Below are 21339 nucleotides of genomic sequence, written 5' to 3' on the forward strand. Positions count from 1 at the left end.
TCCTTTTTTTCCTTTTTTCTTTTGTACACAAATATATACAGGGTATTATACACATCTCTACACAGACAGTGCCACTCAGAATACACAGCTCTCTGTGGGTAGGGCCCTGCCAGCCACAGAGGCAGCCCTGGAGCACAGCCGTACCTACAGAGACCATGGCATCCCAGCCCACCTGCTGGACCAGGAGCAAGGGCAGTAGGTGGGTGTGAGAAGAAGGGAAGCAGGATCGACATCTCCCCTGCCCCAGCCTGCGAGTGGACTGGGAACTCTCAGCTCACATGCTCATTTCATTCCTGGCCGCTACCTGGAAGGGACAGGTGACTCTCACCATGCCCCTTCACACCCATGTGTGCTCCAGCCCCAGCTGAGCCCTGGAAGCTGGTGTGACCTGCCCTCCCCATGCACTGAAGACCCACACCTCTTCTGTTCCATCCACCTGTTTCTCCAGGCCTGGGATTCCTATAGAAGTCTTGTAGGAAAGGCAACTATGTCCTCCCTGGAGCAGCCCCCCACCTGCTCTCTGTGGGTCCGGTTCCCTTCCTCTAGTGGAAGGCACAGGGGAAAAAAGCTGTAAGATGTGACCACCGTTCCTGGCAGCTGAGGTGGGCAGGGCTGACAGTTCATTTGTTCTGGTCGATTAAAGTGCTTGGAGCTCCTGGGCCAGCACGGGTGATTGAAAAGGTAAATGACCGTCCCCTTTCACCTGGGCCTCAGGGTACAGCCCCAGGGAGCTGGTACAGCACCCACAGATGACAGGCAAAGGGAGGGTGATAGTGTCCGCAATGAGCACCAAACAGGACGGTGGCAGGGTTTGAGGGAAATAAATATAGCTAAATAGCAGAGGGATTTATTATTTTCCTTTACATTTTACACAAGGGTAAGGGGGAAGCAATTGAGGGCAACTGATACTGACCAGAAACAACCTCACAAAATGTCTTTAAATAGGGTCAGTCCTTCCATGTGCCAGGGGCTCCAGTCACCTCTCCCACCCATCCTGTTCCCTGCCTGCCTCTGGGACACAGCTATCAACAGGAAGGGGGCAAGAGCAAGAGGTAGGAGAGGAACAACTTCCCTCTCAGGCTGGGTGGTGGCAGGGGAGCCTACACCAGTCAGGGCAGGTGAAGAAAGTCAGCACAGTCCCATGAGGCTTTCATGCTCCTGAAGATGGTGGTCCTTGCTGGAGACAGCTCCTAGGGGCTGCTCTCCCAGGGCTCCCTCCCTCTCTCACCACCTCAGCTGGAAGAAAACCCTGCAGCAGCTCAGGGAAGGAAGCCCATGGGGCCTCATTACAACAAGGCAGTGCTGATCTTCCAGGGTGTTGAGGGCCTGTAGCCTGAGACCCTTTCTCCCCTCTCCCTAGCACCCAGGAGACCCCCACACAGCCTCCCCACCCTCAAGCCTGAACCTGCTGTGCAGACACAGGCTAGCAAAAGGGGGGCTGCAGTACCACATGGGGGTCAGGTTGATTTGTCTGAAAGGGGAGTAAAATGTGCAAAGAAAAATGCCACTTTAAATGATGCTGCAAACCCCTGCCTGTGCCCCTGGGGGAGGAGGGAACAGGACTTGGGGGAGAGGCTGCCTGCGCCTCCTCCTGCTCACGAGAAATGCCCTCAGCACCCCTCACCCTGCAAGGGCCTATCTAGCTCATGTCAACCCAGTGCCCCTTCCCTGGTGTGATGCCACCCTTGACCATGAAGTAAGGGTCACCATCACCATCCCTGCGGTGAGGGGGAAGCCTGTCACCACCCCTGGGCCTGGACCAGCTCCTGGGATGCCACACCAACTGGATGCTGGAAGCAGTTGAGAAAGGGCACACGCAGGCACAGGGAGAAGGTGCAACAAAAGCCAGCTCCACCCTGGGTGGGGTTTCCAATAAACTGACTGAAGTTTTTCATTTATCACCTTCCTGTAAATCTAATAAATTATTAGTGTTTCTCACCAGAAAGACAGGGGATACAGTCGCCTGCTCAGAAGACTCCAAATGTTCCCCTTATGCCCCTTCCCACAAAGCACCCAGCTTTCCTCCTCCCTGCAGCTCCAGGGCAGCACCGCGGGGGTTCTGGCCCCCTCCTCCCCAGCCTCTGGGAGTCTGGGGTCCAGGGATGCGTTGAAGAAGGTAGCTAGTAAAGAGCATGCCTGCCGAGCAGCGGGCTGGCGCAGGGGTGGAGGGGCAGGGAGATGGAGAGCTTGCAGCAGGGCCCCTGCCCTCACTGAAGGCAGCGGCCCTGGGGGCGGGAGGGTGAGGGCAGCAGCCAGCACCCTCAGGTGCCTCTTCCCAGGTCTCCATGCGCACAGCCTGCCCTGCTCCTGGGCCTCCTTCCCCTCCCGCCCTTTGAGGTCCCTACTGGTGGATCTCATTCTCTATCAGGCTGTCCTCACACGACTGGAAATCTGTGTCATTCATGCCGTCTGCATTAATGAGCTCCTCATCTTGCGATCCCTGCTCCTCCGACTCTGTTACTTCGCCCTCCGGCGAGGAGTCCTGCAGCACTTGGGCGATGTACTTCTGTCGGGGCAGGCAAGGGGCAGGGAGAGAGCAGAAACACACGTGAGTCTAGGGAACTTCTCCAGGAAGCAGAGCACAACACACTAAGCACCATGCATGAGGCTGAGCGTGGGGATATGCTGGGAGGGCAAGGAAGTGTCCAGACTCCATGGAATATACCAGGAAAGGGTATACCAGGAGTGGAGCTTAGCCCCGAAACACCGGATGTGTTTCAAACCCCAGCAGCCTGAGACAGGGCACCTGGGCTAGGAAAGAATGTGGCTTCTCAGGCTCTTTGAAGCCCATGTGAACTGGAAGACTGCACTTCCTTTTTTGCTAGCAGATGTGTCTTAAAGCTCTGCCTGCCTCTTATAAGGATTCTCCTTTTGGCAAAATGTTGCTGCTCTTAGCTGTTTGGAGCCTAGGAGGGAGCCTGGATTACATGTGCACACCCCAGCCCTGCTCTTCTGAGGAAGCAGGAGGCTCTGCTTTACCCCATCTCTGCAGCCCTGCATAGATTCCCACTACAAAAACCTCGTGGAAGGAAGCAGTTGGAGTGAGCCAGCTGAGCCACGGTGAAGTTCCAAAAACTGACTCTGGGGGTCTCAGAACGTTGGACAGGGGAGAGAAGAGTCCCCAAAGTACTTCCATGGCCTTCAAGGCAATGTCCACGGAGATGCCTTTGTGTTGGCACTAGGACAAGCCTGGTGGGTGACAGCTTCTGCTGGCGTGCAAGCGTGCAAAGATGCAGAATGAGAAGGGAGACTGACCCGGCTGGATTCACCGTCCCAGCCGAAAGAGAGATGGAAAGTAAATGCACAGCATCTGAGGAGCAGCGGGAAAGGGGTGTGTGTGTGGGGGTTACACTTCACCGAGAGCAGGTGAGGGGCACAGTGCCCAGCAGTTGCCTCCCACCCTCACTGGGAGGATCCAGGTGCTGACTCAGAAAAATGAAAAGTGAGGAGTGAGGTACTCAGACAGGGAGTTACCTCCCCCTTTCCAAACTCAGGCAGGGAGTGTGCCAGGGCACAGAGGTGGGGATAATGACTCACAGCTGATTTGGGAGCCGGCAGATTGGTGGCAGGTCTCCCATTCTGCCTGTTGTCCATGGCATCCACTTCTGTGTGGTCAATCTGGAGAGAAAAGGAGAAATTAAGACTGCCAGGCTAACATATTTGCTGTCCCACCTCAGCAATATACAGGCAGCAGAGACAGCCTCAGGACTATCCCCTCTGTGAAGTCAGGGTTGACAGGCTCTGCTGAAGAGCAGGCTGGGACCCCTCAGAGCCCCTGCTGCTTTGTGGTTGAGCTGTGCTACCAAGGAGAAGGGTCCTGCACCCAGCCATTTTGCCTCACCTTGTAGTTATGAGCGCTGAGGTATTTGAAGTGCCCAAAGCAGACGTGACACAGGCAGATCACAATGGTGATCACGAGGACCACAAAGGTGAACATGGAAGTGGGGGCCAGGAACCCTGAGGCAAAGGAAAACAGAAGTATCAGTGTCAAAAGGACTGTGACCATGCTCTGGGGCTGGAGGCTGCCGAGATCAGAGCCTGGCCAGGGAAGTGGCTCAGTAGGAGGCTAAGGGCTGGTATCTCAGCCCAGTGCTCACCTGCGCGCACTGTGGAGAAGAAGAGAAGCCAGAAAAGGCAGAGGATGGGGGCTGCCACTACCTGATTCACAGCCCCTGAATGGATCTTCTTGTCCAGCTTGGCAGGCAGGTAAGCATAATACAGGTTGTACCGGTCCACCAGGTGCTTCAGCAGCATGTACATGAGCCCTAGGAGAAGAGAAGAAAGACAGACGAGTGGGGCATCAGCCTCTTTGCTAGACAGAGAGGAACTATCTCTCCCACATCAGCCTTCTTGCCTCCCCTCCATCTCTGGCACAGGGAGGCAGAGGGGTATGGCTTACCAAAAGGGACGATGATGGGGCAGGTGATGCTGTATGTCATGACTACAGTGAAGACACACATCATCCAGGCATAAGCAGCCCCAAACTGGAACTCGTAGGCCTGGTGCTGTGGGAGGGAACGGAGACCCATCAGCAGGAGGACCCTGAGAGCTGAGTGGGTATATGTAACACACCCAGCTCTATGCACAGCACCGGGTGAGCCCCATCAGGATCCCACTGCAGCACTCCCCTCCCTGGGTGCAGCCACAACCCATCCCTCAGCCCCGCTACATACTCGTTTGACGTTCCTCCGCTCAGCCGCCGAGCGGGCCAGGCAGAGGCGTATCATGTACATGAGCAAACCAGGGATGCGCAGCAGGTCCATGGCGTTCCCGATGAAGGCGGAGGCGATAACGTAGTTGACAAAGAAAGCCCCATTGTCTGGCAGGAACACACACCTGGGGAGATGCAGCAACGGCCCGCTGCAAGGGGTGCTCCCTCCTTGCAGGGCAGCAGCTGGGAGTCCCCATAACCTCTGGATGCCAACAAGAACCTCCTCCCATTGTAAACAAAGCCTTTCTGCTCAACGCCACTTACTCAAATCGTACGGCAGCTTCAGCAAGGAATTTTTTGTCGAACAACCAGCGGAAAAATACATCCAAGCTGTGGGGGAAGAAGGCAAGAAGAAAAGATGAACCATCAGAAGCAGCAACAGACAGAAATGGACATATGTAGAAGCTGCTCTAGGAGCATCCAAAGTTCTGACCATAGACTGTATTGTTCCCTGTGGAGTGTGTCACCAGCAATTATGTAAACTGGACATTAGAAAAAAATACAATGGAACTAAACAATGCAACACTCAAAAAGGGATTTAAAGCTTCCTATTCATGTATGTTTTTATCCCTTTACTCTGATCCTATCAATATTTTTCCTCTCTCCTCTGTTCGGGCACAATATCCATGTAAGGAACAGATGACTGACTCTACAGAAGAAATTGGTTATGTACAAGGTACCCTCCTACAAGAGATTTAAAAATTCCCTTAGAAGAAACAAATCCCATTTTCCTCAATTCTGATTTTTTAATATAAAACTATCCAATCCTCTGACACTGGTGGAGTGCAGAGCTCAACAGGCAACAGCAGAGGGACTGACTCCTCAGAAGGAAGCGTGGTCTCTTTTGTAGTCAAAATGCAAACATTCTGAGAGCATTCACCTGCCCAAGATGCAAATTTACATGCAACAAGGCTTTTTTAATCTGTGTTGCAAACATGTAGTCACCCAGCGGGATGAAGGACTATTCTTCTGCCACTATCAGATGGTTTGTCTTATTCTCTAGATTTGTCTGACATCACCACTGGAATTTAGGTAGGCTCTTAAAGATCCCTGACCCCACAATGTGTAAAGAATCAACAAGCACAGTTAGAGTTCCCTGCCCCCCATCCACTCCCCAGTTTTTTCTTCCTCACACTGTTCCCCTACTTGGCCCCTGTTCAGCACTAGAGCCCACACCCATGGCTGGCAGGTGATGCATCAGTGTTTTCTACAGGGCAATTTATAAACTGCAGGAACATTTAAGGCATACACCCAAACACATGAGTACTTCTGTACCAAACTATCCCACCCAGCCAAGCAGCATAACCTATTCAAGTTCTGGCTTAAAGGAAGAATTCACTAGTGTTGTGCAAAATTTGGACTGCACACTGAGCACAGAGGTGGAGAATGCCTCCTTCACCAGCAAATGTCAAGCAGACTTTTCACAGGTACTCAACTACCATGCCAAATTTTGCTGCATTATTTGTAACATCATGGCACATGTCAATCTGCAGATTGAGTAAGTAAAGTCCTAGAGACCCAGTCATGTATGGTCTGGTCTGCTCTCCCTCAACTAAAATGAAATAGCAGTCTCCCAAGGGGATGGTGGCCAGGGCACCAGTGCAGTGAGGAAAGGATGTTGTAAAAAGAAAAGAACAATCAGGCGTGCATCTCAACCCCTTCTGTGCTCCACATCTTTGTACTTGCCTACCCTTCCCACAACTCCTACCTGCTCAGGCCCAGAGATGGCAGCAGCAAGACCATGAAGATGAGGAAGGTGTAACACTTGTGCATGGTTGTCCTATTCTCTCCAGACCTGAGGACAGAGAGGCTGTTAACCTTTCACCCCACCAGCCACATAAACTGTGTTCCCAATGGCTTTCCATCAGTAAGCACTTCCCAATGTCTAATCTAAATCCCACCCTGTCCATTCCTAATACACATCCCCTTTCCCTCCAGCATATTTGAAATCCGTTATTGGGTCTCCGTTCCTTCCCCCTTGTCTCACGGGCTCTGCAATCATCTTCCCTGACCTGCAATCCCGAGAGCTGGTGACACCCTCCCCACCAGTCCCTGCAACATAGACCAGAAAACAAAGGTTACACTGAGTGTCCTGCAGGGAACGTGCCTCACAAGCAGCAGGTTTCTACTGCTCTGCAATTCAAATGCCTTCCCTGTGGCCAGAAGCCAGAGCAACTAAAATGATTTTCCCTTGGAACTGCTACATCTTACACATGGTACAGGCACAGCATCCAGGCCTGCTCATCTGAGCCAAGACTTCCCTTGCTACTAGCATTTCTCACAGTGACCAGCCCCAACTCCTCCCAGCCTTCTTCTTCTTGTAGACCTGTCAAGCTCTGCTCAGACAACCACGCTGCACAACAGCAGCCAAAGACTGGCAGGACAACTGTCCACAGCAGTCCCCAGGTGCCCAAGAAGTGCAACATAACACCATGTTGGAGTGGAAGACAGAAGTTCAAGCAAAAAGATCCAGTCCATAGCTTTATGTAGTCAGAAGCATCCAGCAGCCAATCAGCTCACTAAGAAGATAAGAAGAGGTGCTGGCTGTCCTTACCTGGTCCAGTGTGCTTCAAAGAAGGCAGAGTAGTATACAATGGTGGGCAGAAGAGCAGAGAAGCACCACAGCAGCAGGGTGGGGAAGAACTGGGTGATGATTGGGTTCTGCAACAAGGCAGAGAAGAAATCACACGTTACATGGTGAACCAGCTCTTGTGCCAGCCACAGGTACAGCTGCCTCTGCTGATGCCAAGGCCCGAGCACTCTGACTGCCACTGCACCCTGTCCAGGCTCAGCACCTCCCTCGTGGTCAGGTTGACAGGACCCAGGGAACAATGACAATCTCTCTCCCTATCCCCAGCTTTGCCGGGGATGTTGTGCCTTGGGGTGGTTCCTGTGTTACCCACCCTGCACCTGCATCCAAAGTCCTTACATTGAGGTACTCCACGGGCTTGGTTACATTGAACTTGTCCATAGTGGTGATGATGATAGCAGGAGTGGTGAGAAAGAAGAGAAGGATGAAGAGGACCACATTAATCACAAAGCAGCGGATCCACCATATAAAGCCCCGGATGGAGAGGTGTTCCCTGGGAGGGAGAAAGAGGACATCAGGATGGCTGCACAGGACAGAATACCAGGTGTGGGGCTTTGTCTGCACACCACAGCCCAGCCTGGTGAACAGCACTTGGGATGCCAGCCCAAGGCTTTCCCCCTCCCAGTCAGATCAGACCTCTAGCTCAGCCACATTGGGCTTCAGCAAGAACAACTCACTCAGCTCTTGAAGGAGCAGATGGAGAGGGAGAAAGGGAGGGTGCACCCCTTTCCCACTGGCAGGGCCACTGAACCCTACAGAGCTGCTCACCAGTAGATGTTCTGTGGGTCAGGAGCATAACTGACAGTCCAGTTGGAGACATGGAGGGACTCACTGCAGGAGGAGGCTCTGGGCTCCCCACGGCATGCACAGCCCTGGCACTTACAAGCGTTGAAATCTTTGAGGATTCTGGATAAGAGAAAGAAGGACATGCTGACACAAAAGGCTGGCAGGCACAAGCTGAGGGGATGCCTTAGCGCTGCTGTTCTGATTTAAAGCAAAGGCTGGGACAAGTCACCTTCTTGGGGAGGGCAGGACCATCTGCACTCACATGGCTGTGATGGTCTCATTGTGGAAGGTGACAAAGGCCATCCCCAGAGGCTTTTCATTAACCTTCTCCTTCTCCCGCTTGTAGTCATCTTTGAGCTTCTCCTCCAGCTTGGTGTAATACTCAATGGCCTCCACCTGAGCAGGCAGACAGAGGTCAGAGGAGAGATGATCTGGGGACCCAAGCCATGGGACACCCAACTTCTGCCCAACACTTCTAGCACTCCCCTACCTCCTCACAGCCCCTGATGGCACAGCAGCACAGGTGGCCACAGGGCTTGGGGTTGATCATGGATGGGGTGTTGTCCTTGCTCTGCAGGTTGGTGAAGTAGATTCGTCCACGCTCAGCTTTCTTCCTGAAACATGAGAGCGGAAGAGAAGAAAGGAAAGAAAGAGGGTGACTCATAAAAGCTCTGTGGCACCAGACTTGAGGGGGTATCAGGAACATCAGCCCACTCTGCCTTTTTTCCAAAAATAGAGGTTACCTCTCTGCATCGAGGAACATCAGCCGGGCAACATCATAGCAGGGACGGGCCTCCAGGACAGTGCAATTGGCATAGGCCTCCCTGTGGGTGAGAAGCATCAGTTCATCACAACTGGCACCAAAGGTACCCCTCAAGCAAACTCCAAGTGGTCAAGACTTCTTTCTGGCCCTGAGAAGAGTGTCCTGGGCTGAGCACAGTGATGCATACCACGAGTTTGCAGGGGAGCCTGCACACTCTGTTCCTTACAGCTGACGTAAAACACAGGGCAAATGCTACATCCCTGAGGTTTTGGAACAAGGAGCCTTTCTGGACTTCTGCCCTGTAGCAACAAGGAGCCTCTCTGACCCCACACTCCCCCCTCTGCCTTCACAGACTTGTGGTCAGAAAGAGGCAGAAGGCTTCCCAAGGGGTACAAAGCATTTCTTTTCTACCACAGCGCTGACAGTGAGGTTCTGACAGAAGAATAATTAATGTCATTGTGAAACAGACATACTTTTTACAAAGACTGTGATGAGGGCAGCAGCACAACATCCCACAGTCACTGCTTCAGCACCTCCTGCCTGTATCTCATCTGTGAACTTAACTACGACTTAAGACATGCCCTGTCCATTGCTTACCACACTGACCCCCTATGGCTCTACAGGAGATGGCTGACCCTTTCCCAAGGCACAAAACAAAGGATACTTCAAATTCAGATAAGAAGCAGAAAAATAACAGTGAGCGACCCAAAATAAAGGTATTCACTGATTTTGCTTAGCTCTCTGCTCTCAATGTATTATTGCCATTCCAGATAACACTAGTACTACCCTAATAAAAACATCCCTGCTACAGAGCAGTCTTTAGGGACACAGTGAGACTTACTCAAAATGCTTCTTGATCTTCTCTGGCTCGGCGTATTTTGAGATCCCATTGATGAATAGAGTTCGCTTAACCTGGAAAGAAGAGGAGAGGTAGGTGTGGATGGTGTAAAAGACCAGATTGCAGCAAGACCCCCTCCCAAGACCTGCGTCAGTGATGAAAAAGGGTGGCCCCATCAATTCTAGCTACCAGGGCTCCCCTTCTCCTCTGCTTCTGCTGGTTGTAGTCATTCTGCACTTGGGTGCACTGCAGATTGACAGGCTAGGGACTTACACTGCAGGTGCCTGAACAGAAACACAGCTACCCTTCAGAAATGAAGAAGGTAAAAGCAGCTGGAACAACCCCTAAGGAAGAATGGGGTCCTTCCACATGTTTACCCTGTGCAGGCCTCTCCTGTTTCTCCACAGGCAGTCATGGTTGCTGCTCTGGAGGTGACCTGCCTTTGGCCAGGCAGAATAAAAACAGCCAAAACATGACAGCACTAAAATTGCTGTGGAAATTGAGGTGCTCAGCATTGTCGCCAAGGTTACCTGACGACCACAGGGCATGGGAAAATGTGTCTGGGAGAGTGGCCAGATCCTGCTCACCAAGTCATCCTCTTTGTAGCGCATCTTGGAAGTGTGCCGGCGCATGCTATACACTGTCAGCAGCAGGTACAGGAAAGCAAAGGTGGTGTGCAGCCACAGCAGGTTATTCCTGTCACAAGGGAGACCACAAAGGTCAATGCAAGGTTGCCACTACAAGTCTGTGTCTGGCTGATCAGGCCCTGAAGGCACTGGGGGTATGAGTGTATTCAGCATAGCACACAGATCCCCTACAACCAAATTCCAGGAGCTCAGCCTGGAAATTGGAGCAGGGACAGTAGCTTCACAGCAGGGGCAGAAATACAACCTAAAGGAGATTAGGCTTTGCAGCAAGTGAATATTTTACAAAACACCCCTTGAGGGCCTCAATTACCCATCCCACCCCTACCCAAACATACCCAGACTTCAGGTTAGCGATAGTTGTCCTCCCAAAACTGTAGGCATTGTTTTCTAGAGAGAAAGAGGCAGACACAAATGTGTTCAGTTATACTGAGTGGGACAGAGCACCACTAGAGTGAGCTACAGCAAGAGTATCACCTGCAGAATACCTAAAAAACCCAAGTTACACAGGATGATCCTGTGGATGCACTACAGTCAAAGTGAGACAGCAGTTAGGGTTTGTCTGTGTTAGTCCTGTTCTGCCCTCCACTGCTACCCAATGGTCTGGAACATGGTGTTGAAAGCAGATGCCCCAGCCCAGCCAAAAGCTCCTTGTTCTCACCTAGCAGGTCCCCTGAGAAGTTGACAGGTAACACGATGCCCACGGACAGCACACCCACAACCACCAGCAGCCCAATGATGTGCCTCTGGAAGGACAGGTAGTGCACTGCATCAACTCCGCATTTGTCCCGGATCTCATCATCCCTGCCAAGGAGAGAAAAGCTGTCAGGCAATTTTCTGCATTTCTTCAAGTGCTGGGGAAAAGTACAGGGTTGCAGCTGCCCTCCTGATCTGGGCACACACAGCACCCCTCCTTCTGCCCTACAGAGCTGTAGCCAGACTCTGGATTTGGGAGCCCAGCACTCAGGCTTGAAGCAGTCTGGGCAGAAACCTGCCTGTGCAATGATTACCCAGCCCTGCTCCCCATGGCCCTGCTCTCTGTCCCTCAGGAGAGGCAACTGGACACCTTATACCCAGGTGGGCCTTGCCTTCCCTGATAACATTCAAATGCTGATGCTATCCCACAGCATTCTGAATAGAAGTGCTTGGGACACTACTCCTGTTCTTCATCAAGCTGAGGGCATCTCCCTGCATCCTCCTCATAGCCACCTCTGAGACAGAACCTCTAGCAAGAGTGCCAGGGTGATGAGTATCTTTGCAGAGCAGGGGACAGTTTCTGAGATGGGACTGAGGTGGGGCAGCCATGGGCCTGGGTTCTCTCCCCTGTCACAGACTCACTTTGTGAGACCTTATTTTGGCTTTAGGACTCCTCACATAGTCCTGTCTTTGCTTGTCCTCACCAGAGGACAAATTTCACTCGTGCTCTTCAGAGAGGGGGCTGCAGCAAGGGCAGTGACTTCATGAAGCTGTACTGCAGTGGGTGTCCCAACAACCCTGCACTGCCCCTCCTTCCCCATGTGGGTCCCCCATATAGGTCCTGGGGCACTCACTTTATCCTGAAGATGGCTGTCAGCCAGGAGCAGAAACCCTGTGCAAAAAGAAAACAGGACAGTTTCACTACACTCAGTGCTCCTTTATACCACCTCCCTCCTTCAAAGGTTCCAGGGACCAGGCTGGTGTCCTTGTACCTCCACATACTTGGCTTGGGGGACAGGGGAGGGGGGGCAGACTACAAGCACCCAGATGTGCAGAGCCACAGAAAAGCCAAGGTGAAGGAGGTGACAGTGCTACTCCATGAAGCACAACACAGGTTGGACTCTGCTGTGTGGCTCTCCCCTGCCAACTGGCAGCCCAACCTTCAAGGCAACCCATGGGCTCCTGGCTAATATGGAAGCTCTCCAAAGCCATGGCACACCCAGAAAATTCAGCATACAGGTACTTCAGCCATCATGCTGGACAAGAGAAACCCTGTAAGGACTGGGAAGGTAGGCTGGGCCAAGGCAGTGCTCCTCAAAGGACACCTGGGGGAGCTTCACCCCCTCTCCATCACACACATTATCCTCCCCTTCAGCAAGCAAAAAGCCAGTAGAGAAAGACGCCAGCGTGATGAAGAGCTGGCAAGTAGGAATTGTTTGTAATGCTGAGATTATAGGCTGGACAGATGTCTGTTAAGCCACAGTTATCTAGAGCCTATTTATTTTAGCACATGTCTAAGAGCTGCAGAGTTCCTTGAGCTCTATACCACACTCACACATTACAAGATGTGGGACTTAAGGCCCAGGAACAGGCAAAAGTGTTTCTTCTGAAGAGCCCTTGGCTGAGCCAAGCTGTGGGTTCCTGGCCCCGCAAAGGCAAAGCGTTTGACTCTTGTGGCTACTCACGTTGTCCCTCTGGTCGAAGTCCACAGAGCTGGAGACGGAGGTGAGGCGCTCATAGCGGTCATGGTTGTCAGAATGCAGGGCGGAGGCTACGCTAAAATGACAAGTGGGAGGTGAGGGAGAAAGTTAGAAGATGTGAAGAGGCAGCCTGGCCAGGAACCACGAGCACCCAGGAGACAAGAGGTTAATTCAGGTCAGTTTGCACCCGGCGAGATGGAGAGAGGAAAGATCAGAGGTAGCAGTAAAGAGAGAACCCTCCTCAGATGGTATGCTGAGCCAGGCAAAGCCCATGGGCTTAGCCCATGGATGCTACTTGTTAGGCACCTCCTGAAAGGCACCCAATATGGCAGTCCCTGCAAGGAGAGGCTGGCAGAGGCTGCCACAGAGGAGAGGTGAGGTCTGTTTAGCACAGGGTTTAGACAACAGAAAGGAAGTGAGAACTGGAGGCTGCCACAGCCCTTCTGGCTTTGGCATAGCTGGAGAGGCACTGGGAGCAGCTCCTGTCCTGGAGGATCTCACTCATCTTCAGGAAATGGAAGGAAGCAGTCTGGTGGGCTGCATCCTGCTACACCAGTCCTCCTCACCCTTAGTGCTTCAGTGCAGGAGGAAAAAATCAGCTGCCTGGAGCCAGGCTCAGTGCAACCTGCTTCCCAGCCTCAGCTGAGCCTCCAAGCATGGAAATCTCTTGAGCAGGAGCAGGACACACAGCTAGGACTGAATGTCTCCTTGCTAAAGCACCAGAAAACAAAAGGGGTGAATATAATAAAACCGCTTTACTCCAGCCAGGGGCAGGGACCTAGATGAAGAACCCGCAGCAGAAGCATCCAAGGCTGGCGATAGCCCCCACTACAAACAGAGGCAGAGGGCAGCTGGAAAAGGAGGCAAGAAATCAGAGATCTAAATTAAAGAGCACTTGCAAGGTGCAAACTGCAGCCTGGGATCTCGGAGGTGCAAGAAGACAGATGACTGATGAAGGCTAGAAACAAAGGGGAAAAAACCAAATGAAAATATGGACTCCCTTCAGTCAGTACAGGCTCAAGGAGGGTAAGATGGGCAAGAACACAGAGAAACAGATGCCGAGAGACAAGTGCTAGAGAGGAGGTGGATGACACTATGGGAAAGAGAGCAAGCAGAGATCCTCATGAGCATTCGGAAGGAAAGTGGATGAGACACGTGGCCTCTCTCAGAGCAGAGTAGCACCTGCTGAGTCTCCAGTTCCTAGCTGGAAGTAATAGAGACAGGGGAAAGGAGATTAGCTGAAGGTCAGGGGACTACAGCAGTGCAGATTAGACAGTGGTGTGCAGCCTTGCCACTGCACAGCCCCACAGTCTGCTCTGCTGGAGGGACAGAGACACCTTCGACCCAGCTCCCAAACCTTCAGCTCTTTATAATCACAGAGGCCTCACAGCTGGGCCCAGGGAGCAAGGGTGAATTTCTGCTGAAGAGAAATTTCTGCCCTGGGAAAAGCCCAGCATGATGACACCATGAGCATTTGGATAACCAGGATACCTCAGCTCTGTGCAGGGGGATGCAGTGACAATAATCACGATGACTTGAAGTGTTTAGAAGACAGAGGATGCAACACCTTGCCAAAGATGGAAAGCTGAATAGGGAGCTCCAACAGCAGATGCACCTGGATGGAGACTTTTTAAAGTAAAGCACTGACAGTGCAAGTGGGTGAAAGCAAGATTTCCCCAAATTAACATTAAGGTGGGACCCTGCATGATGCAGGTTTGGTGCAGGCCCTGCCAGGGAAGGAGAATTGCAGGATCTGAGGCACAGCTAGCCTCAGGCTGAAGGAATCACAGGCTCCAAGAGGGCAGGCCAGGCATGCTGTGGAAAGGGCTTGCTGGGATATGAAGCTGGAGGTGGTTGCACAGGTGGCAAGCCGCACAGGGCTCTGTGATCACTTCCCTCATATGCAGAGGTGCAAGTGGGTTGCTATGACCTCCCAGTGCAGACTGAGTTGCCACTTGAGACTGTTGATGGCTACTGCAAGCTCTGACAAGTCGCAGGACAAGGGCACTTGCTGGTTCTCAGGGAAAGAGAACACATCAGAGGAGGATGCCCTCTTTCACAAAGAACAGTATTGTACATTCAGGGGCTGGGGGCACCACGTGACACATCCATGTTCCTAACCCATCACTCATCACTGCACTCCCCAGCAGAGAACAGCTGGGATGGGAGTGCGCCACTAGCCTTGAAGGAGCACAGACAGAAGAGACTTCCTTGCTAAGTTCTGCAGGTTTTTGGAGGCTTCTGGCTGCTAACACTGTCCCAGCTCATGCAGTAGCTTTAGGGGTGGTATGTATGGTGTGTATAGAGCAGATGGCTCCAGCAAGCTCAAATGAAAAACAGGAGGAGAAAGAAGTGGCCCCCTGGAGAGAGACAAGCATTTGTCTCCTCTTGTGAGGATAAATGAAGTGGCTCCCTAAAAAGTCCCCAGAGCATGATGGCTCTACTACCTCTGCCTTACTCCCCCCACAAGATGTTAGCAGTGAAAAGTTGCCAGACACACCTGAAGCGGGGCCAACCACTAGTGAAGCAGTCAAGCACGAGCAAGAGGTCCCCTCTGTGCCATGTACCACAGTGACCACTAGTTCTGTTTTAACTTCAACTGCTCTGCTCCCAAGGACAAGGATCAGCTGCGAAAATCAGGCACCCCCTTTAAGGCAGTAGCAGGTCCCTGCTTTGCAAGTGGGAAAAGGAGGCTGCAGCTTGCTGCCCTGGCCTCATACACAAATCAGTGTGGCTGGAGTGACTGTGGCAGGCTGTGCACTGCCAGCTGATCATCCTCTCTGCAGCACATACCACCCAACCCGTCAGCAAGGTACAGGCAATGGTCTTTTCTTAGGCACAAAAGCAGAAAGAAAGAAGTAAAAACAGGGAGGACAGTCCCTGGCAGGGCTTAATGGGCACCATCAGGCCAAGGTGACAAAGGATGCTTTCAGCAGCATTGAGGTAAAAGGTTTCTTCCAGCGGGGAAGAGAGGAAATCAAGGGTGCTTCCTTGCTGGGTGTAGGTTTAGGTGGCAAGGGACAAGGGCCAAAGGTTGCCTTGGTCCCAGCAACCTCATGGGTAAAAAGGAAAGAAGTACTCTTGCCAGATCCTCTTTGTGCATCTCCCGACCTTTGCAGATGGTGAGGGAACAGCTCTTGTGGCAACCTGGCACAAGAAGGACCAGGCAAAGTAGCCTCCCCTGCACCTGGGTGACCTGAGTGTACTATGAGCTCAGGCAAGCAAGTTTGTTTGCTTCCACGATAAGGCAGGATATCTGGACACAAGCAGATAGAGTAGGGCATGTGATACAGCACCCTCTGTCTTGGTCAGGACTGAGAGCTTCCTGGCACTGCTGCTCTCAAGTAGCATTTAAGGGCTACTAGGGGAAAACCAGGGTGCATTCAGCTGTGGTAGTGGATGACACAAAGGGGAGGGAAAGAAGAGCACAAATCCACCGAGAGACACAAAATTCATGCCCAAACTCCCAGACATTTAGATTAGTTCAGAAGCAAGACAGCTGCATGAAAAAAGGAGAGAGAGGTTGTGAGCAAGGAACAGAAGAGATGAGACCCTGAAAAAACAACATACTATTCCCGTTCCTCTCTTTCCGTCTCCCAGCGTCGGCGCCTGGGGGCACAGAAACAGAAAGGGAGAGGTTACAACCACGGGAGTAGGTGCTGAGTTCTCCCCATTTGCAGGGAACTATGCATGCAACATGGCTCCCCCATCATCCTGAAGAAAAGAAACCTGCCAATGGTCAGGCTGGAGAAGACCTTCCTTCCAGAGCCCAGCAACACCTCAAGTTACAGTGATCTGGAATAACCACTGGTCCAGGGGCAGAATGCTTTGCTGCCAGCTGAAGGGAAGCTGGCTTCACTGGGAAGGTGACCTGGGTCCAGACGATGGACATTGCAGAGAGCTCCTGGGTGACGGGGAGTAGGACAGACTGTCGGGACTGCCTGGCTGCCATCTGAGCTCCCCTTCCATATATCTCCTCCCCACCCAGGCAACAAACACACATGCACCCCTCTCCTGAAAATCTCACCCTATCCCATGGATGAGCCAAGCAGCATGGGCTCCTTCCTGCAACTGCAGTCCCGTTGATCCACAGCCACTCTGTCCCTCTCCCTGTGCTCACCAGCTCTTCCTCTCCAAACTGCTGTCGCCCCTCTGCATTTCTGCCTACAGCTACTGCTGGCACTGCCTTGCACCCAAGGTGCTCAAGCATTGCCTCAGAGAAAAACCAGCCCTCCCTCCCCACCAGAGGACAGAGCTGTGCAGCTCCCGTGGCTTCCTGCCAGCACCTGGATCCAGACTGCTTAACCCTGCTGCCCTCTCCCTACTGAAGTCTCCTATGATTATTCCTTCTCCTTGTTTCCCTTCCACTACCTCTGTACAGTTGATTTCAGCCAGACCAGGAAATGAAGGGCAGAGGAGCCACAGGGACCCTCTTATCTAACCCTATCCAGGACCACTTATTTAAACCACGAGAATTTCTGGTTCGATGCTGGAAAAAAACAACTCTTTCCACTGCTGTGCAGGGAATACTCCCTCTGCTGTAGAGCTGCTATCCCCAATGGGCCCTGGCTTTTGCTGATGGACACTGTAGCTCACAAATACATTGGGCAGGAAGAATCTGCACCCAGATCAATTCATCAGCATTTGGGATGAGAGCTAAGCTGGCATCAGCACAGCAGTACCACACCTGGAAGAGCAGCATACTACTGTGAAGTGCTCTTAACAAGAATTGCATCCAGCAGAGTCACAAAGACACCTTACAGGGTTAACAAAACCTTTACTGTGGCAGCCCTCACCCTTCCTGTGACCTCTTGTTCCTCTCCTCCCTCCATCTGCTCTTCCTCTGTAAGGGCCCCTGCACATCTCTGTCACTGAAGGGACCATAAGTGATATGGAGCCAGCGGGGACCACTCCGTGTGTTGGGAGAACAATGCTGTAACAAAAAAGCCAGTAAGGGGGGATTTCTTCCTATTCCTGGAGCTCGGGGGATGCAACTGGAACATTTGCTTCTCCTCTCCAGCTGCTCAGGCACACAAAATGGGATTTATCTCTTCTGCCTCACAGCAAGGAGAGGCACTACTCACATCTTATTCCCTTGCCACTCTCCCATGCCTACCTGTCAGCATCAGTCACCAGGGCCAGGCGTCCGTAGTCCCAAGCAACTTTACGCAAAATTGAAAAGACAAACAACAGTGCCTGAAAGAGACCAAAAGAGAAGCTGTGAGAAAAGGCATTGTCCAACTCTGTCCTTGTGCTCTGCATACAGAGCCACAGGAACAAGGAGAGTAGGAGGGGACAGAGTCCTCAGTTAAGAGCACACTGAGAGCACAGGATAGCAAAAGTTCCCCCGGACTGTTAAATCAGACTATCTGGATAGCTGTGGGAGACAGAGGTCCAGGATGCAACACACAATAGCTAAGGTAGCCCCACAGGATTAAAAGGCCCTGAGGTTCCTGTAAGTCACAATTATGGCTACGTGATTTGTGGTCCCACAGCTTCTAAGCAGAAAAATGCAAACCATTGGGTGGATAAAGCTGCAGGGACTTGGCAACCTAAGTGGGAGTTTTGGGATGCAGGACTCACCCAACATCACCCCCATCCTGCAACACCCTTCCATGGGGCTCAGTGTGGTGTTATTGGAGCTAAGTCAATAGTGGCTAAGCCCACAGTGTCTGTGAGACATGATCAGGGCCAGAATGCCAGCCAGCAGCAAAGTCAGGGATAGCATTTGGGGCCCTCAACCCTAATCATCTGATCACTGTCCTCATTTCATGGTTAATTAAGGGAGAAGGTGTCAAAGCAACAGTAGGTAGACTTACGAGAAAGCACATAAAGTCAAGGGCTAGGACGGTGGGCACCCCACCAAAGGGCAGTCCCTGCAGCACAGTGCTGCGGATGCGTGCGCTGTAGCAGTAGTCCTTGGTAGTGCTGTTGTTGTTGTTGCATGTGGGAGTTTTGCAGGGGGCCCCTACTGAGCCCAGGGTGGCGATGACGTAGGGAAGCATCTCTACAGCTTCATCGTCTTCCCTGGGGAAAGGAGAGAAAGAGTTAGTTAGACACATGCCAGTTTGATGACAACATAGCCCTGTTGGAGTTGGGGGCCAACCTTGCCTGCCAGCTTGGGCTCCTCTGTGCTACAGGATTTTCCTGGGATCAGGGTCCAGGGACAAGGTCATCTAAGAAGCCTGCTGAGTTCAGTGGTGCCAGAAGAACCCATATGCTTCAGCAGCTATTGTCCCACCATGGTGTCCCAGAACTCCCTCCCTTGTTTGTCCACTCTCACACCATTTAGGTGCAGCTGTCTCACAGATTGCTTTTCTTCCTGAGAACATGGTGTCTCAGCTCCCCCTCCTCAGCAGGGAAAGCATTTAGGTACAGGAAAAAGTGAAAGGGTGGAATGGATGGGGCATGAAGTCACGTCTGGATGATAGAAACAAACTGCTATAGGACAGTTGCTGCATCATGATCCCACAATTTCCTCTGCCTGGCTGCATAAAGCCATTAGCTTTATTAGGCTGAATCATCACCCTCTCTTCACTGCGGGCCTCAGCCTCCAGCTCCCAGAGCACCCATCAGGGGCTGGTCACACCCCCTGCTTGTTTTTTCTCCTTCCTCTGACTTGGAGGCCATTTAGATGCAAGCACACAGGGCAGAAAGGAGGCTTAGACTCTACTATTTAGCTGGTCAAATATTTTATTTATTTCAGTGCCATCCCCAAACTGTTACAAGACCCACAGTGGCATGCAGGTCAGCATCACTGCTTGGACATGGGGAGGTCCTCCTTCTGTGCACAGCAGCTCCATAAGAAACACAGAGATGACTATGGTAGCAATGGATAAATGAGAACTGAGTAACTCAAGAGAAATTATTTCCGCTGACAGCAGAAACACAACCACTTTTCAGAAAAGGGCTGAGAAAATCCCATCAGTTGCAAAAGGAACAGTGATAACAGAAAGATGTATAAAGGCTTTTGATTCCTAAACCATTCCTCTTAATCCAGCATCCACAAACCACCCCAAATCCTTCACTACAGCCATGAACCATACAGGAAGGATGGATAGCACAGTATCACTTCTGGGCAATGCCTGGGTTTTTTTTCTCCCCAGAAATGCCATCCCTCAGGGCTAGGCAAAAGAGCCATGGCTTGCCCAAAGGATGAGAAAGCTACCAGTACCACTGCCCTTCAAGCTCTGCATTGCTTGGTGACATTAGCAGAGGGGATGCAGGGCTCTTACCTCCAGCTCACGGGTATAATCCTGGCCATCTCCTGCCTGGCTGCAGAGATTTATCAGCATGGCAGCACAATGCTAGCTGGATAACGACCACAAAATGATTTGCTGCGGTGACCTAGAGAGCTCCGCTACAAAGTGACCCTCCCAGCTCAGCTCCAACGGGAGCACAGCTACAAACCAGCTGAAGCACCATGACAAAGGGCAGCCTGAGAAGCAAAAGCCCAGCTAGGTACAGGCATTGAGAGGGGGTCAATTAAATTGGAAACGCCACCAAGCAGCATGTTAAGACATAATTCACAGGTACAGAGGTGGAGCGGGGCTGCCTAGAGCAGAACAAGGGAGTAGAAAAGCAGGAGAAAAACAAGTCAAGACATGAGATCACAGTTGGGAATAAATCGGGAAGACAGGATAACTCATCCTGGCTGAATTAACTAGACACTTGGAAGCTCTAGGGGAATGATGGGAAAAAATGATGGGATGACACTCAAAGGAATATCACACACTTTGGAGCATGAATGGTTACACCCCTCTGTAAGCGCAATCTAGATGAACTGAATGAAAAAAAAGAAATATCTCTCAACCGTCTTTTTGGGAACCTTGTAAACTTTTAGCAATGACTTCCAGATTTTGAGTAAAGACTACAATCCTACTGTAACACCACAGCCTTGAGTTCTCCTTCTATTGTGAAAAAAGACAAAGAAGAAAAGCATTTGCTTTTTCTAGACCTACTAAGTTCACTCCTAAGTGCTCTCTCCTTCCCAGGACACAAGGTGTCTTCTAGCTCTAACCACCCTCCCACACATTCCTAACACATTCTCTCTTCTGTGGAAAGGTGATCAGAACCTTTCTCCATCACATACTCCATCCTGGGTAGGGAAATTACCTTGACTGCCAGAACAGCATTCTGATGCTCTCAGCATCTATCCTTACACTGCTCCTCACATGGCTGAACATGATTTTCTTCTCTGATGGCATCTTTGACCATTGAAGAAAAGCATCTCTGTCATCAGCCTGCACTCCCACTGCCCTGAGTAGCCAAGGTAAATTAGAAGCCAGCCATGTCCCAGAGCAAATCACTCCTTCCAATACACCTGGCTGCACGCTTCTCAACTTCTCACACCACTTCACTATGAATGGCGTCACTTTGGAATCACTTCCTCTTGACAAATCTGAATTACTCCAGGGTATTGACAGATTCTAGGAACCTTGCTGCATATTACCTTTTCTGGGTTATTAGTAGCAAAGGACCTCATCCCTCTGCTCTTGTCACATTAAAATTGCTAGTTCACCCCTTGCCTTTGTTTGTGGAACCTCAGCCAATTTTTGAGCCAGAACTCTACATCTCCTCCAGTAGACACTTTTCTTAATAGTTTTCTGTG

General features: G+C 51.5%; 1 protein-coding gene across 2 annotated transcripts in view; it reads right to left on the reverse strand.

Annotated features, from left to right (window-relative positions):
- The window catches only part of TMEM63B (transmembrane protein 63B), a 48877-nt gene continuing 27538 nt past the window's right edge, over positions 1–21339 (reverse strand). For both annotated transcript variants that reach the window (XM_030945005.1, XM_030945006.1), the window contains exons 2-24: positions 18548–18755; positions 17845–17924; positions 16299–16337; positions 12714–12804; positions 11883–11920; positions 10994–11136; positions 10671–10722; positions 10276–10384; positions 9692–9762; positions 8831–8911; positions 8578–8701; positions 8350–8483; positions 8070–8207; positions 7641–7794; positions 7266–7372; positions 6420–6506; positions 4976–5041; positions 4674–4836; positions 4400–4505; positions 4098–4265; positions 3842–3957; positions 3538–3618; positions 1–2506 (exon numbers count right to left, since the gene is read on the reverse strand). In XM_030945005.1, coding sequence (XP_030800865.1) covers positions 2342–2506; positions 3538–3618; positions 3842–3957; positions 4098–4265; positions 4400–4505; positions 4674–4836; positions 4976–5041; positions 6420–6506; positions 7266–7372; positions 7641–7794; positions 8070–8207; positions 8350–8483; positions 8578–8701; positions 8831–8911; positions 9692–9762; positions 10276–10384; positions 10671–10722; positions 10994–11136; positions 11883–11920; positions 12714–12804; positions 16299–16337; positions 17845–17924; positions 18548–18733 — 2499 coding nt within the window. In that variant the 5' untranslated portion in view covers positions 18734–18755 and the 3' untranslated portion in view covers positions 1–2341. The remainder of the gene's footprint in view (positions 2507–3537; positions 3619–3841; positions 3958–4097; positions 4266–4399; positions 4506–4673; positions 4837–4975; positions 5042–6419; positions 6507–7265; positions 7373–7640; positions 7795–8069; positions 8208–8349; positions 8484–8577; positions 8702–8830; positions 8912–9691; positions 9763–10275; positions 10385–10670; positions 10723–10993; positions 11137–11882; positions 11921–12713; positions 12805–16298; positions 16338–17844; positions 17925–18547; positions 18756–21339) is intronic.

The sequence above is a fragment of the Camarhynchus parvulus genome, chromosome 3 (assembly GCF_901933205.1).
Source record: "Camarhynchus parvulus chromosome 3, STF_HiC, whole genome shotgun sequence".
Taxonomy (NCBI): Eukaryota; Metazoa; Chordata; class Aves; order Passeriformes; family Thraupidae; genus Camarhynchus; species Camarhynchus parvulus.